A 14,965-nucleotide genomic window follows, 5' to 3' on the forward strand; every position below is an offset into this window, starting at 1 on the left:
AATGCGAGGCAAAACAACTAAAAGAACCTGAAGAGTCCAGTTGTAATTGATTCCATACTTACGACTAGATAGGACAGCTAGACTAGGGCTGTCCTATCTAGTCTTTCAGCATGAACTGGAGAAGCCTGCCAGTTGAGGCAACCCAAACCGCCCAGTCGCCATCCATTCAGCGCCCCCGAAAGCCATGAAGAAGAACAATGTCTTAAGAGTAGAAAGCAGACTTGAGGTTTATTATTACGAAACAACCTTCAGCGTGTAAAGAAGCCGTCTCCAATGGGACCCTTGTAGCGTATTTAGCGCCGGCCCCCCACAAAATAAAAGCACAAAGCCTTAGGAGTGCAGCGTGTGCTACTCAAAACACCATTCTGGGACACTTTAGTAGGAGGACGCAAACATTTCTTTAAAGGGCTCAGGACACCAAAACACAATTTAATTGTATTACTGTATATTTGCTGTGGATACCCCAGAAGCCCCCGCCCAGAAACGCCGGTTCAGCTGTCATGGTCCCCATTGGGGTCAATTTCTGTACTTTGGTATACATTTTCCATATGCCTGCTCGTTGTGATGACAGCTACAGCAGGAAGACTCCACAAAATGGAGTAAGCTTGTTTACATTTCGCCTCCAGGTGCTTCGTTATTTGGTCAAAATACGACCCCAGATGGTGGAAAAAGTCAAACAGGACAAGATGTTTGACTGTGGAAAAGCGTGCCAAGTTGGCAGTGAGTCAATCACGTATCTAATATTCCCTGGAGGAGCCGTTCGTAGCCATGTTGGTTCCGACATGCTAGGCGGCTAATGTTTAATCTGCTGTAGCTGATTGTAGCGTAAGTGCCAATCTTAAGACGTGACTAAAATGACTAAACATGAAATGCTGTCACTAAAATTTGGAGCGTTTCTGGTCGTGACGTCATAACCGAGTTGGTGGTGGTTCCGAAAATTCTCAGTGTGGATTCGTGCCGAAATCACCATTTCATTGTTGTTTATGTGAGAGCAGTATAAAAAAATGTTGAAGTGGGTAGTTTTTTTTGGTGTCATGAGCCCTTTGGTCCCTCCCCTTCACTTCCTGTTTTGTTTATGTTCGTGTTTGCAGGCTCTCCATGTGGAAGATGATGCATATTTCCAATTCTATGCCAACTTTGGGTATGAAATCCTACTAAATTCCACCGAGCACAAGCAGAACCTGCATGCATGTTTAGATATTATAGTTATATATTAAAATATTTCTAATTCTTCCTGCTGGTAGCAACAAATAGCATTCTCTTATGGCTTTTGAGATGTTTGTGAATTTTTTTTTTTTTTTTTTTTTAAACAAACCAAATGACCGAAATCTCCCAGTGGAGCTTTAAAAAGATCCCATGAGGTGTTTCCAAAGAGGTTGGTTCGGGTAGCTTATCATCAGCTAGCCTGGCAGCACGCCGGGCCGATGCTTATCTTTAATTAAATAAAGACGCGTTCCTTGTTGACACTTAAATATGGTCCATATTTGTCTTGGATTGTCTTAGAAAGGCTACGAGAGGAAAAGCGGCAGTTTGTAGCAAAAGCTGAAAGCGGGGGATGGGTTTAAAAAAAAAAAAAAGGCCACAAAAGGAGAAGAAGCCGCCATGTTCTCTCTCACAGGAGAAGAAGGACGCATCTGAAATAAGGAAATATCAGCTGATTTTTTTTTTTTTTTAAATAACAATGTTGCTTTTGGTTGACTGTAAAAAGGCACATTTTTTTTCCCACCCTAGTCTCTCGCGACTGAAAAGTCCAAGTCCATACATAAGAGCACCACAAGCGCACGTGGCATGTTCTCCGCTTTGTTTTGGGTTCCTCAAGCCAGCATGCGTCTTCCTGTCTGCTATATTTGGATCGAGCCAAGACACAGATGGATTTGGTAAAAGAGGCAATCCTGCCTGACCGCGACCCCCCCCCCCAAAACTGTGGGAAACTCAGCGTGGTGGGCGGAGTCGTCACATGTTCCCCATGAAGTTCTTGTTGGGCTGCTGGGCGTACCACTGCTGCCGCTGCTTGCGAGCCTCCGCCTCGGAGAGCAGCGCCTGGCGGTACGCCTCGTACGACTTGACGATGTGCTCCAGCTCCTTCATGAAGAGCAACTTCAGCATGCCCTGGTATGTGTCCAGGTCGGCCAGTTGGAAGAGCTCCCACTTCAGGATGTGGTCGTACCTGATGAAGGGGGATGGGTGGAGAAGCGCCATCACTGGTTTGGACGGGACGATTTGTGACAGCGGCGGAGGACATCTTGTCGATATCTATTGGCGTGCATTTATTAACCATGGCAAGGTCGAGCAACAGTGCCTGGTAGTAAGTGATGGCTGCCTCCTCCCTTTTAGCTTCTTAGCGTCAGCCTGCTTGCTGTGAATAAAAACAACAACAGTCCTAAACTAGCGTCCACTCCCTGCCCCTCCAGTCCTGTAGGTGGCGGTAATGTCACACGGACAATGCGAAGGAAATGATGGCGAGAGGAGGCCATGTCTCCCACGCTGCCATGCACTACCAAATTCCAGTGGTGCACGCCTTGGACAATACTACAGGATACTACATACTCAGCTCCGGGTACTCACTTGAGGGGGGCACGGGCGTAGACTTGCAACCAGTCTGGGATCTCGGCAGTGTGGTAAGGGTTGGCTGGGACCAGCACCGGCTGGTTCCTCTCAGCAGGCCGCGGCTGGTAGGTGACCGGAGGCGGCAGAGGCGGCGGCTGGTCATAGCGAGGAACACTAGAACAAACGTGCAGTTCCACTTTAGTCCCGTAAGTGGCCATAATGGCTCAATGCCGCACAGCCGCCCATAATCCGCTTCCCCATAAGCAATGAAAACATAACCCAGTGGAAATACCTGGGAGCGCAGGGGTGTCGGTACTGCGCCCTCTTGTTGATGTGATCCACGTAGTACACCCCAAACTCGGCCGACTCCACTTTCTCCCAGCCTGGAGGGAGCCCCTCCCTTTCCAGAGGGTGGCTCCAGTGCGTGGTGTTAGTGTTGTGGTCGATGTAGTACTTCCTGCCACGGATGGTCCAGTCCACGGTCCAGCCGGCGGGGAGGGGCATGTCCTCCGCTGTAAGACTAGAGAGGTTCCCCAGGGACTTGGCCTGTATTCGACCTATGCCTGGGGAGGAGAGAAAACATTTTTATTTTGTAGGAGACCTCGAGGGAGCCAGCGAGATGCCTGACCAAACAGCGGCCAAAAACGGCCAGTGGGGAGAACTGATGGTTTTGGGAGAATTGAAAAACATCGCGTTGGGAATGATGAGGAATGTGAGGCATTATGTGATCGGCAGGATGGGAGAAGAATGGAGGCTTTGCTATAAAATTGTGACCGATACAAAGATGGTCAACTAACTATTTTTGGACTGTGGGTGGACTGAAACCCACTCCACTCCCAAAAAGAGAACTCTCTTGGTGCTCTTGTCAGTCCAATCAATTTAGGGTTATGATACTCCAAACTTTTGATACTACCTCAAACATTTTGGGTGTTACATTATTACATTATGTGTCACACTTGTCAGGCTGGATGGTAGAAAAGTCATCAAAATTAGGGTCTCACTTTACAATAAAGTACACAAAAATACACTAAGGCACATATATTTAGAGTAGAGTAGTAGTAGAGTAGTGTGAGTGTAGACAAAAGCATCCGGGTTCTTCCAAACCAGAAACCCTGGTTCACCAGCCAGGCCCGCACACTCTTCCAGGGCTCGACAATAACCATGTACCGATGGCCCGGGGCAAGTTAAAACAAAATTGGGGGCAAGTAAATCCAATCAGTGATATTCCCGTTGGGCAAGTTCACTTTGGCATGCCATACTGCGAAAAGTTTTTTTTAAAAGCGGTTCTTGTTGATAATTTGCAAACTAATCCTTGCAAATCTTGAAATGGACCAATCAGAATCATTTATTTAGACCGGCGTCCACATTTTACCCACACCCGTTCTTGTTCACGATCAACCAATCAGCGACGGTTTGACTAGGAAAACATCTATCATGGCGTCCCTGGTCTAATTCTTCAACAACTTGTGAAGGAAAACAGCAACAAGTGATGAACCAGTGCCTCCTAAACAAGTATTTTATTAGCGGAATTAGCAAATCAAATGATCACCAAATTAGTCACCCTTGGACTACCCCCTCTCACATGTGCCAGGACTTTCACACCAACCGGCACCCCACCTCTCCTCCACATGGACGCTGAGCACCGGTGCCGAGCCCCCCTCCTGTACTGTCTCTACACCCACGACTGCCGTGCAGCCCACAACAATAACCACATCGTCAGGTTCACCGACGACACCACAGTGGTCGGACTCATCTCATACATCAACGGCGAGTGTGTTGAGAGGGTTCCTTGGCGTCCTCATCTCAACAGACAACACCTGACCCCCACCTTCTATCGCTCATCCACCCATACTGACCGACTGCATCACAGTGTGGTATGGCTTATTAATTACCATAGGTTAATATTACAAATTGAGATGATTTAGAAAGAGGTTTTCTTGCCTGGTAGCATCATTTGCCACATCTTAGAAGACAAGAGTGATGGTCCACAAAATCACATACATTCATTGTGTGAACTATCTGAAGATTCCTGCTGTGCGAGTACAAATTCATCACGTTTACATGGAGAAAGAGACAGAGACAAAAGGCTGAAAGAAAAAAGAAACCAGATGAATCTGATACGTTTGACAAAGTGGCAACAAGAGCAAGAGGCCGCTGGCAGCGGCAGAGTGAAGTAGTGGAATGTGTGCAGACGCCACAGAAATGTGCACCGCCTCCTCCGCAACCTACTCATCATCCTCATCATGTCTACCCTTTGCTGGGGGAAAAATGTGTCCAGCGTGAAGGCTCATGGTCATAAACCATGGCGCCCCCCAGAAAAAGTTACTTTACTAGAATACTGTCAAAATAATTATGAAAAGAAAATTAAAATACTAAAAAAAAACAAAACAACAGTGGACGGAAAATGGAAAAACTACTGGAATTTCAAAAGAATAAAGTGAAAATATTACCAGAAAAAAAATCACATACTAATGAGAAAAAGTACTCTTTCAAGAAAAAATATATTATTAAAAATAAAATAATATAAAAAATATATTATTCTTAATATTATGAGGAAAAATAATGTCAATTAGGAACGTAGAGTTGAAATATTAAATATTTTTTCTGTAATATTAGGAGAAAAAGTAAAATGACAAAAAAAGAGCACAAATGGGAAAAAAAGGCTGGAATTTTATTACAATAAAGTAAAAATATTAAGAGACAAATTTTTTTATTTTATTTTAAAAAAGTATTAATATTGTTTTAGGAACATAAGAATTTTTATCAGTCCTATTATGATGATAAACACAAAGTTATGGGAAAAGTTATAATGGTACAAAAATCAAGTCAAAATATTGTGGGAATAAAGTAAATAAAGGGGAATAAAGAAATTTTTTCTAAAAATTTTACTTCTATTTTGTTATTTTCCATTTTTTATTTTAAAAATTAAATTTTCTAAAAATTCTTGATGAAATGTGGGGGCCATGACAGTAACGTCTGTAGGATACTGTATGTCCATTAAAACTAGAAAGACGTGAGCATGAGGCTGCGCAGTCAGCTGTTTGTCATGTCGAGTCGCATAAAGAGCACATTGAAGCCGCGAACGCGAGTAGAAGATGTTCTGGAGTTGTTGTGGAGCACTGCGTAGCGGCTCTGCATTCCTTTCACACCGACTTATGTGTGACGCGCCTAAGGAGCATCCGGAACGGATGTGAAAAGACTTGTTTATGTGCCGGGGTCTATCTTTAGACAGGGCCGCAAAACATCTCAACATCACGTGCGTGACATAAGGCTTACTATTATTATTATTATTATTATTATTATCTGATATGTCCGTACGTGTCGGAAAAATGTGCTTCAAGCGAGGTTGGGTGAACAATGTTGTCACCTCAATAAAGATGGTATTATGTTGTTATAGTACTGCAATATAGCAATCTAATGCTGTTGTACGGCACCAGGAAAACAACTAATTTCATGCTGTGTGTCAATTACATTAAAAAAAATACAATTTAATTTTTAAAATAAAAAATGGAAAATAACAAAATAGAAGTAAAACAAAATGATACTCTTATTTTGTTTAGGCAGACATGAGGCAAACAGTGCTCTTATTTTGAAGGAATGTATGTGGAGAATGTCATTTTACATCCTTTTTTTTTTTTTACATCGTATTTCCGTATCATTGAAAGAATTATTACCGCATCTAGCATGTATATCAGGATGTGATGGGGTTTACCTGAGGGGGGTCTGCTCGGAGCAGGGGGGGTGTGTTGCCGCGGGAGTCTTTGGAAGTTGTGTTCACTGAGCTCGTAGTAGCGGTAGTCGTCAGGGAAACGCTCCGGGAGTCTCCTCGGCTGCTGCTGTTGGCCGTCGTAGTATGACGCCTCCGAGGGGTAATAATAGCGCCCGGCGTCTCCGTTCTCCGACACGGGGCTCGCATCCGTCAGGAAGGATTGCAACGAGCCGGCGTACTCGTGGGGAAGCTCGCCTAAACTGCGGGGCAGGTAAGGGGGCGCCGACAAGCGGTGGCTCTCGCGGCGGGCTACCTCGTGAGGGGGCCTCTGCACGGGCGGCCGGAGGAAGCTCTTGTTGCGGGACGCCACAGGCTCCCGGCTGGGGGGTGTGGGGTATGCAGAGGGTCCCATGTCCGGTAGGGGGACGTCAGAGCGCCTGGGAATGGTGGGTCCATGGCGGATGAATGAGGGCATAAGATCTGGAAGAAAATACATTTTCATTGCAAAAAGTTAGATCCCAAAACACAGTTTTAAAAAATAAATAAAAAATAAAATAAATAATATATAAATATTATAATAATCTCTGGTTTATTACAGTTCCACAGAGAAAGATCCTTATTTAAAAATTTTATATATTTTGGTAGTTATCATCGAAAACCTGTTTTTGACCTTCTAAAGGCAGCTAATATTATTAGAGCTCTCGAGACATGAGATAACACCCCTATAGTCACCCTTACAAAGTAAAGCTGACATATTAAGAGACAATAAGACACAAATAGGCGGCACGGTGAGCGAGTGGTTAGCTCGCAGACCTCACAGCTAGGAGACCAGGGTTCAATTCCACCCTCGGCCATCTCTGTGTGGAGTTTGCATGTTCTCCCCGTTCATGCGTGGGTTTTCTCCGGGTACTCCGGTTTCCTCCCACATTCCAAAAACATGCTAGGTTAATTAGCCACTCCAAATTGTCCATAGGTATGAATGTGAGTGTGAATGGTTGTTTGTCTATACGCCCGAAGACAGCTGGGATAGGCTCCAGCACCCCCCGCAACCCTTGTGAGGAAAAAGCGGTAGAAAATTAATGAATGATTGAAGACACAAATAAGACTCGTGCATTTTCCTAAAACAACATTAATACTTTTTTCTCATTAAAATACAAATTAAAATAAAATTCCAGCCTTTTTCCCCCCATTTGTGCTCTTTTTTGGTCCATATCCTCATTTTATTTTTTCTCCTACTAATACAAAAACAATTATTTAATGATTTAATTAAATTACATTATTTTTCCTCATAACATTAAGATTTTTTTTCTTAAAAAGAATCTACTTTTTCTCATTAAAATGTGATTTTTTTTCTGGTAATGTTTTTACTTTATTCTTTTAAAATTCCAGTACTTTTTCCATTTTCCATTCACTGTTTTTTTTTAAATTTTCCAATTATTTAAATTTTCTTTTCATAATTATTTTGACAGTTTTCTAGTAAACTAACTTTTTCTTGGGGGCGCCATATTTTGGAAAAAGGTGATTGAGTGAAGTCATTAAATTCAAAGTGCTAATTGGCCAGCTTAAATACATTTTTCTTTTAAAACTATTATTAAAACTATTATTTTTCTTATATAATACGGCCTTTAAAAAATAAAAAAACATGAAAAACAACATTTTACAAAAACATGAGGTGAAATGTTAGAGATGGGGTCGTGTCCGCCGTCTACATCAACAAATATATTATTAGAATATTATTATGCAATTGTAAAACATGATGGCATTTAAGTCCAAATAACAACACATTGTTATACTCAAACAGCTGGCAGAATATTGGACGTTATTTATTTCGGACAACGCCGACTTTAAGTGAAAATAAAAATAGTCGTTTACAGTATTGGCATGAGTAGTCACGTGACCTCACTGTTTGGTTGTAGCATCACAGGGTAATAATAACATGGGTCAACTTTAAAGCTAGCGCTAAGGCTAGCCACTTGTTGCTAGCGGCGAAACTATATAAACTGTGCTTAAAACTTTAGAAAGTGAAACACAACGCGACGCAAAGAATGTTTCTAAGTTGTTAAAGTGAAAAAGAGCTGTATTAAAGCGAGAAAGACAACATGGAGAGTAGCTGGCTAGGCTAGGCTAGGATGCTAACTAGCCTAAGTGCTAGCAGCCTGTTGCTTACTTCTGAGTAGCGGCGACGTCTCCTTCTTGACGTACTTGCCGTGTACCTCTGCTGGCTTCGACGACTCGCTTTTACTTTTCTTTCGTGAGAGCATAACTCTGCTGTGTGTCGGCGGTCAATATCAACAACACGTCGCCGCCATGCCGCCCCGCTCTCCTCCTTCTCGCACGGCGCCGAGAGACAACATTTGTTCGGCTTAGGACGGAGCGTTTAGCCCGCTAGCCCGCTGACGCTAAAACAGGAGAGCCGATGACTGACTGACTGACTGACTGACTGACTGGAGGTTGGGATCTGCGCACGTGCGTGTGCCCGGGCACGACGCAGCAAACGTCGGGAACGCGCACACGCATAACATTCTGGCTGTTGGAATAAAGTTATGAAAAGGTCGTTCATGTTGGAAAAGCATGAAACTTATGGAGGACCAAAACTGCCAAAATAATAAATAAATAAAAGTGGAAATAAAAACAAAAAAGAAAAAAAAGAAAAAAATTAAATACAAAATAAATATAAATGGAAATAAAAATAAAAATAAAAAATATATACATAAATAAATAAATAAATAAAAGCAAAAATAAATACAAAAATAAAAAACAAGATTCAAAAATTTAAAAAAATATATTTTTGTTTTTATTTCCATTTATATTTATTTTTTTGTATTTAATTTTTTGATTTTTTTTTCATTTTTGTTTTTATGTCCACTTTTATTTATTTATTATTTTGGCAGTTTTGGTCCTCCATAGAAACTAACCGCACAAAACTTAAAAAAAACTTAAAAGAAAAATGGGGACAGTCACACAAGTGTCAAAATAATGTTTACTTCCTCATAATCTCATAATGTGACAACTTTATTCTCCTAATATTACAACTTTTTCTCATAAATGCATGACTTTTCTCATAATATACAACTTTTCTTATTTTTTCATACTTCTTCCCCGTAACTTTTGTTGTAATTTTAGGACTTTTTTCACATAAAATTATACAACTTTATATTACAAACTCTCAAATTTCTGGCATACTTCTTCCTCATAACTTTTTATGTAATTTATGACTTTTTGTCCTAAATATACAACTTTATATTACAAGCACTTTCTTAATATTGCAACTCTTCCATTAAATATGCGATATTCTCATATTATAATTATTTTCCTCATAAATTCACAACTTTATTCTCCTAAATTTAAGACCTCTCATAATGTAACTTTTTTCTCATGAATTTGCTTTTTTGGTAATATAAATTTTTTTCTCATAAACGTTTAAGTTTTTTCTCACAATTTTACCTTTTTCTTGGAAATTGACGACTTCTTACAAATTTATGATTTTTTTTTCTCATAATATTGAGACTTTTTCTTTGTAAATGTACAATTTTATTTTTGTAATGATTTTCCCCCTACCTTTACAACTTTTCTCATCACATTAGGACTCATAACTCCAACTTTTTTGTAATATTGCAACATAAATTTATGAGTTTATTCTCAGAATATTACATTTTTTCTCGTAATATCACAACTTTTTCTCATAAATTTATGACTTCTCTCATAATGTACGATTTTCAAAATTTACAACTTTTCTCATAACATGACTTTTTTTTCTCACGAGATTAAAAATTTCTGGCATACTTCTTCCTTCCTTTTTTTCTCGTAATATCTTAATAACATAATAATAATAATTATAATAATAATAATAATTATGGAATAAAGTCAAAATTATGAGAAGAAATATTGGGGGAAAAACAATAATAAACAGAAAAAATGCTGTAATAAAATGTAAATATTTATGGAATAGAGTCAAAATAAAAAAAAATCTTGGGATTCTTGGGGGGGTGAAATGGAAAAACTCATAACTTTCCAACTTTTTGTAATATTACAACTTTTTTCCCCTTCATAAATTAGAGTTTATTCTTGGAATATTACCTTTGATTGAAAATGTATGACTTTTTTTCTCGTAATATCACAACTTTTGTCTCATACACAGACTTTATTGACGTCACTGGGGGCCAGGCGGGCGGTCCCCTCCATTTTCCGTCGTCTCTGCTTGGACATCTCCAGGGCTTTGAGCAGCTGGCCGTTTTCAGAGTACAGGTCCCGGATCAGCACGTCGGCGATGCTGTTCTTGTGGACCTGGTCCAAAGAGAAGGTAAAAAAATAAATAAATAAATGACAAAAAAATGGACTTTTCCCTTTTTGTCACTTTGACTGTCTTGTGTGTTCTGACCTGCTCTTTGAGCTGAGCCACCTTCTCCCGGAGAAGAAGCTTGACGTTACGCAGCGACGCCTCGATCTCCTTCATCCTCTCCTCCATGCGCTCCATCCTGCGTTGGCGAGCGTCCTGCACAGGAGACGCACACAGAATTTTCCGTCTGAGGATGAAACACGAGCGGGAACACTGGAAGATTTCCTGGCAGTAATATTCATGTTACACTGAAGCTATTTCATTGGAGTATGATACTCTGTTTGTGCCCCCCTCCCTCTCCCGCTCCCCCCGACATGAATCACTATAAAACAAACAATAAAAATTCAAAACAAACACTTTATTTGCTTTGTAGTTATTTCTCATTTACAAAGTTAGCTACATTTCTATAAAAAATGCTATCAAATAAAAAATATATATAAATAGGTATAAAAATCATAAAAATCCACAGAAAAATAATAACTGATAAATAATAATAATAATAATGATAAATAATAAGTTGTGGTTGTAACAAACAAATAATAAATAAGGTTTGAAATAAACAGGAAGTGTGAGACACATATGGCCACTCCAGGCCAGCAAAACACCCCCCCCCCTCCCCAGCCCCCGTAAGCACTGGGATCCACTTTGGTTGTGCAGCAGCTTGAAAAAAATAAAGAGAAAAAGCATTCAAGTGGAGAATGTGCGGTGTTAAACAACAAAGAAAAAGACAAACAACAGGTGTTGACATAGTGATGGTTAGAAAAGGCTCAGAGTGAGCGCTCCTTTCCTTCCTTCTAAAATCGAAACAATCACGACGCCTACATTCCCCGCCCTCAAAACGGCAACGACGCTCGATAAAAAAGAGCCATCTTGTCCTTGATGATCCCATTGGGAAGAAAAACGAGCGCGGTTTTGCCGCCACCTAGCGGCGGTGTCGTACAACGACACCTTCAGGCCCCGCGTGTCCTTGTCCGTGAGCGAGGATGGCGTTAAAGGCCGCCCGTCCGCCGGTAGCCGTCTGCGTTGGCGGTCCGCTGCTCCGCCGGCGCCCCCTGGAGAGAGAAGGCAGGCGTACACTTCACCACAGCGCTAAGCCGCACCCCCCCCCATCCCCCACGCCCCACGCCGGGCTTCGCTCAGCCTCGACACGCCCACTTCCGACACCTGGACACACCTGCACTGACTACCCAACTAGTACATCCCGGGTGTCTAAAATCTAAAAAATAAAATAAAAAAAAAAAAAATCTGTATAAAATCTGTAATTTTACAATGAAAAAATTGGGAATATTAAGAAAAATCCGTAATTAATATTATTAATATTAAAAGTTATTTATTTATTCAAAGATGTAATATGAGAACCCAACTAAATAAAGTTTTCCAAAACCTTTTGGAAAATTAGGTTAGCAATAAAAGTTGAGAATAAAGTCCAAATATTTATGGAATTAACTCAAAATTCTGAGAAAAAATATTGGGGAAAAAAACATGATAATAAACAGAAAAAAATGGAAAAACTGCTGTAAATAAAGTCTATTTATGTAATAAAGTCAAAATTCATCAATAAAAAAAAGAAAAACTGCTGAAATAAAAATCTTCATACTCAATACTTAATAAAGTCAAAATTCTGAGAAGAAATATTGGGGAAAAAAACATGATAAACAGAAAAAATGGAAGAACTGCTGTAAATAAAGTCTAAATATTTATGGAATAAAGTCAAAATTATGCGAAGAAATATTGGGGAAAAACATGATCATTAATAAAAAAGAAAAACTGCTGTAATAAAGTCTTAATATTTATGGAATAAAGTAAATTATGAGAAGAAATATTGTCGAAAAAACGTGATAATAAACAGAAAAAAATGGAAAAACTGCTGTAATAAATCTTAATATTTATGGAATAAAGTCAATTATGAGAAGAAATATTGTCAAAAAACACGATAAATAGAAAAAAAGGAAAAACTGCTGTAATAAAGTCTTAATATTTATAAAATAAAGTAAATTATGAGAAGAAATATTGTGGAAAAAACACAATAATAAATAGGAAAAAAAGGAAAAACTGCTGTAAACAAAGTCTAAATATTTATGGAATAAAGTAAAAATTATGTGAAGAAAAAAACAATCATCAAAACAGAAAAACTGCTGTAATAAAGTCTTAAATATTGATATGGAATAAATATGGAATAAGGTAAATTATGAGAAGAAATATTGTCGAAAAAACACGATAAACAGAAAAAATGGAAGAACTGGAATAATAATTATGGAATAAAGTCAAAATTATGAGAAGAAATATTGGGGGGAAAAACAATAATAAACAGAAAAAATGCTGTAATAAAGTGTAAATATTTATGGAATAAAGTCAAAATAACAAAAAAAAAAAATCTTGGGATTCTTGGGGGGTGAAATGGAAAAACACAACTTTCCGAGGATAAAGCCAATGTTAAGAGAAAAAAAATGAAACTTTTCCACTAAGCGGCACTCATTGGGGAAAAGGTTAGGACACCCCTGCGCTACGATGACATATGCAATAACAAAAGCGAGTCCAGCCCATGACTCAGCTTATCGTTATTAGGGGATAACACGTGCACAAGTGAGCGAGCATGGCAGATGGGGGGGGCTTCCTTTGAGCCAACTGAAGGACGCTGGATGAAAAGACAACACACCCAAAGACGCACAATGAACGTGAAATGGACACGACATACACGGCACCGCAGTGTTCCGGCGAGGCTCCCGTGCTGGAAAGTTCTTTGTTGGATGACAAACAGGAAACCCAGAGGAAGCATCCCTTTCCAATGATGCAAATGAGACACATGTAGCCCCGCCCTTCCGCATCCCAATGCCACACATGCATTGCAGACCTTCCGGGAAAGGGCGCTACTGACTCGTGTATGACATCACGGCGTGAGAGTGAGTGGAAGTGAGTGGAAGTGAGTGGAAATCAACAGCAGGTGAAGGCAAAACAGGCAAACATGCAAGGACACGCTTGGGGCGGAACGCTCCATCTTACCTGCCCGTCGTCCGCATCGCTCTCAGGGCCGTGTCTTCTCGCCATCCTGCAAGGCGACGAGGGCAGAAGTCCCGCAAAATGAGCCTGGAACGACTGACGTGGACGACAAAACAGGAAGTCAGAGAAGAGAGTGAAACGGGGGTTGTTTCTCAAAATACACAACTTTTTTAAAAATAACGTTTTTCTTGAATATTTAAAATCTGTGCTATTAAAATGCTATTTGTTCCTGGTAATATTATAACGTTGATTCTTGTGTAGGGCAGAAATGCAGTGATAGTAATCTGCCACTGGAACTGCTCTTCTGAGGAAGATATATCCATTATTTTCATGTAAAACAACCCTTGTTTGGGTTATTTATGTTGATAAGTGTCCAAAAAAAGAGTAATACTTGAAATAAATGTATGGTTTTGAAAATTTAAAAAAAGGAAATATTCTTCATTTTAGTAGCATAAAGTTCAAATATTAAAAACAATTACATTTTTTTTGTTGTTGTAATATGGGAAAAAAACTTTTTGGAAAATAAAAAATAAAGTCCAAATATTTTGGGAATTTTTATTTTTTATTACGAGAAGAAATATATAGGAGGAAATAAACAGTAAAAAAAATAAAATTAAACATGTAATTTTAATAAAGTCAAAATATTAAAAGAAAAAACGTCTTATTGTAATAGCATAGAGTTGAAATATTAAAGACAGTTATTTATTTATTTATTTTATTGCATAAAGTTCTCCAAAACCTAATGGAAAATTAGGTTAGCAAAAGTCTTGAGAATAAAGTAAAAATATTTATGGAATAAAATAAAAAATTATGAGAAGAAATATTGGGGGAAAAAACATGATAATAAAATAATATAATAAAATATAATAATAATATAATAAATATAATAATAATAATAATATAATAAAATAAAAATGATAATAAAACTGAAAAAAAAATAAAGCGAAAATATATATGAAATAAAGTCAAAATAACAAAAACAAATACTTTGGGAAAATACAAAAGCAAAAAATAAAATAAAAAAAAGTTATGCTTGAAATGTATGTATGGTTTTCTCCCTTTTAGTCAGGGGAAAATTGGAAAAAAAAAAGAAAACATTCCTCATTTTAGTAGCATAAAGTTCAAATATTAGACAATTAATATTAATATAATTAATATTAAGACAATTGGCTTGTTTTTGTTTTTTTTAAAGTTGTAATACGAGATTTTTTTTTTTTTTCAAGGAAAAAAAGTCTTGAGAATAAAGTCCAAATATTTATGGAACAAAGTCAAAATTATGAGAAAAAATATTGGGGAAAAACACACCATAATAAAAGAAAAAAAACTGCTATAATAAAGTCAAAATATTTATGGAATAAAGTCAAAATAACTAAAAG

At 38.7% G+C, this 14,965-nt stretch overlaps 2 protein-coding genes across 6 annotated transcripts in view; both read right to left on the bottom strand.

The window, feature by feature from the left end:
- Nucleotides 1-202: 202 nt before the first annotated feature.
- Nucleotides 203-8,688, bottom strand: sav1 (salvador family WW domain containing protein 1). The gene is made up of 5 exons (XM_058057028.2): nucleotides 8,424-8,688; nucleotides 6,260-6,736; nucleotides 2,840-3,110; nucleotides 2,566-2,721; nucleotides 203-2,167 (listed from the first exon to the last, which is right to left on the bottom strand). The coding sequence occupies exons 1-5, from the start codon at nucleotides 8,515-8,517 to the stop codon at nucleotides 1,954-1,956; spliced, it is 1,212 nt and encodes a 403-aa protein (XP_057913011.1). The 5' UTR covers nucleotides 8,518-8,688; the 3' UTR covers nucleotides 203-1,953.
- Nucleotides 8,689-10,055: 1,367 nt separating this feature from the next.
- Nucleotides 10,056-14,965, bottom strand: part of nin (ninein (GSK3B interacting protein)) — a 29,985-nt gene continuing 25,075 nt past the window's right edge. For 3 of the 5 annotated variants that reach the window (XM_058056981.2, XM_078798976.1, XM_058056980.2), the window contains 3 exons: nucleotides 13,593-13,685; nucleotides 10,635-10,748; nucleotides 10,056-10,540 (listed from right to left, as the gene is read on the bottom strand). In XM_058056981.2, coding sequence (XP_057912964.2) covers nucleotides 10,385-10,540; nucleotides 10,635-10,748; nucleotides 13,593-13,685 — 363 coding nt within the window. In that variant the 3' untranslated portion in view covers nucleotides 10,056-10,384. Of the gene's footprint in view, nucleotides 10,541-10,634; nucleotides 10,749-10,985; nucleotides 11,645-13,592; nucleotides 13,686-14,965 lie in introns of those variants that run through there. The other 2 variants (XM_058056984.2, XM_058056983.2) reach the window with 2 other exon arrangements.

The sequence above is a fragment of the Doryrhamphus excisus genome, linkage group LG19, assembly GCF_037039965.1.
Source record: "Doryrhamphus excisus strain RoL-2023G ecotype Guam linkage group LG19, RoL_Dexc_Guam_v1.1, whole genome shotgun sequence".
In the NCBI taxonomy this organism is placed as follows: Eukaryota; Metazoa; Chordata; class Actinopteri; order Syngnathiformes; family Syngnathidae; genus Doryrhamphus; species Doryrhamphus excisus.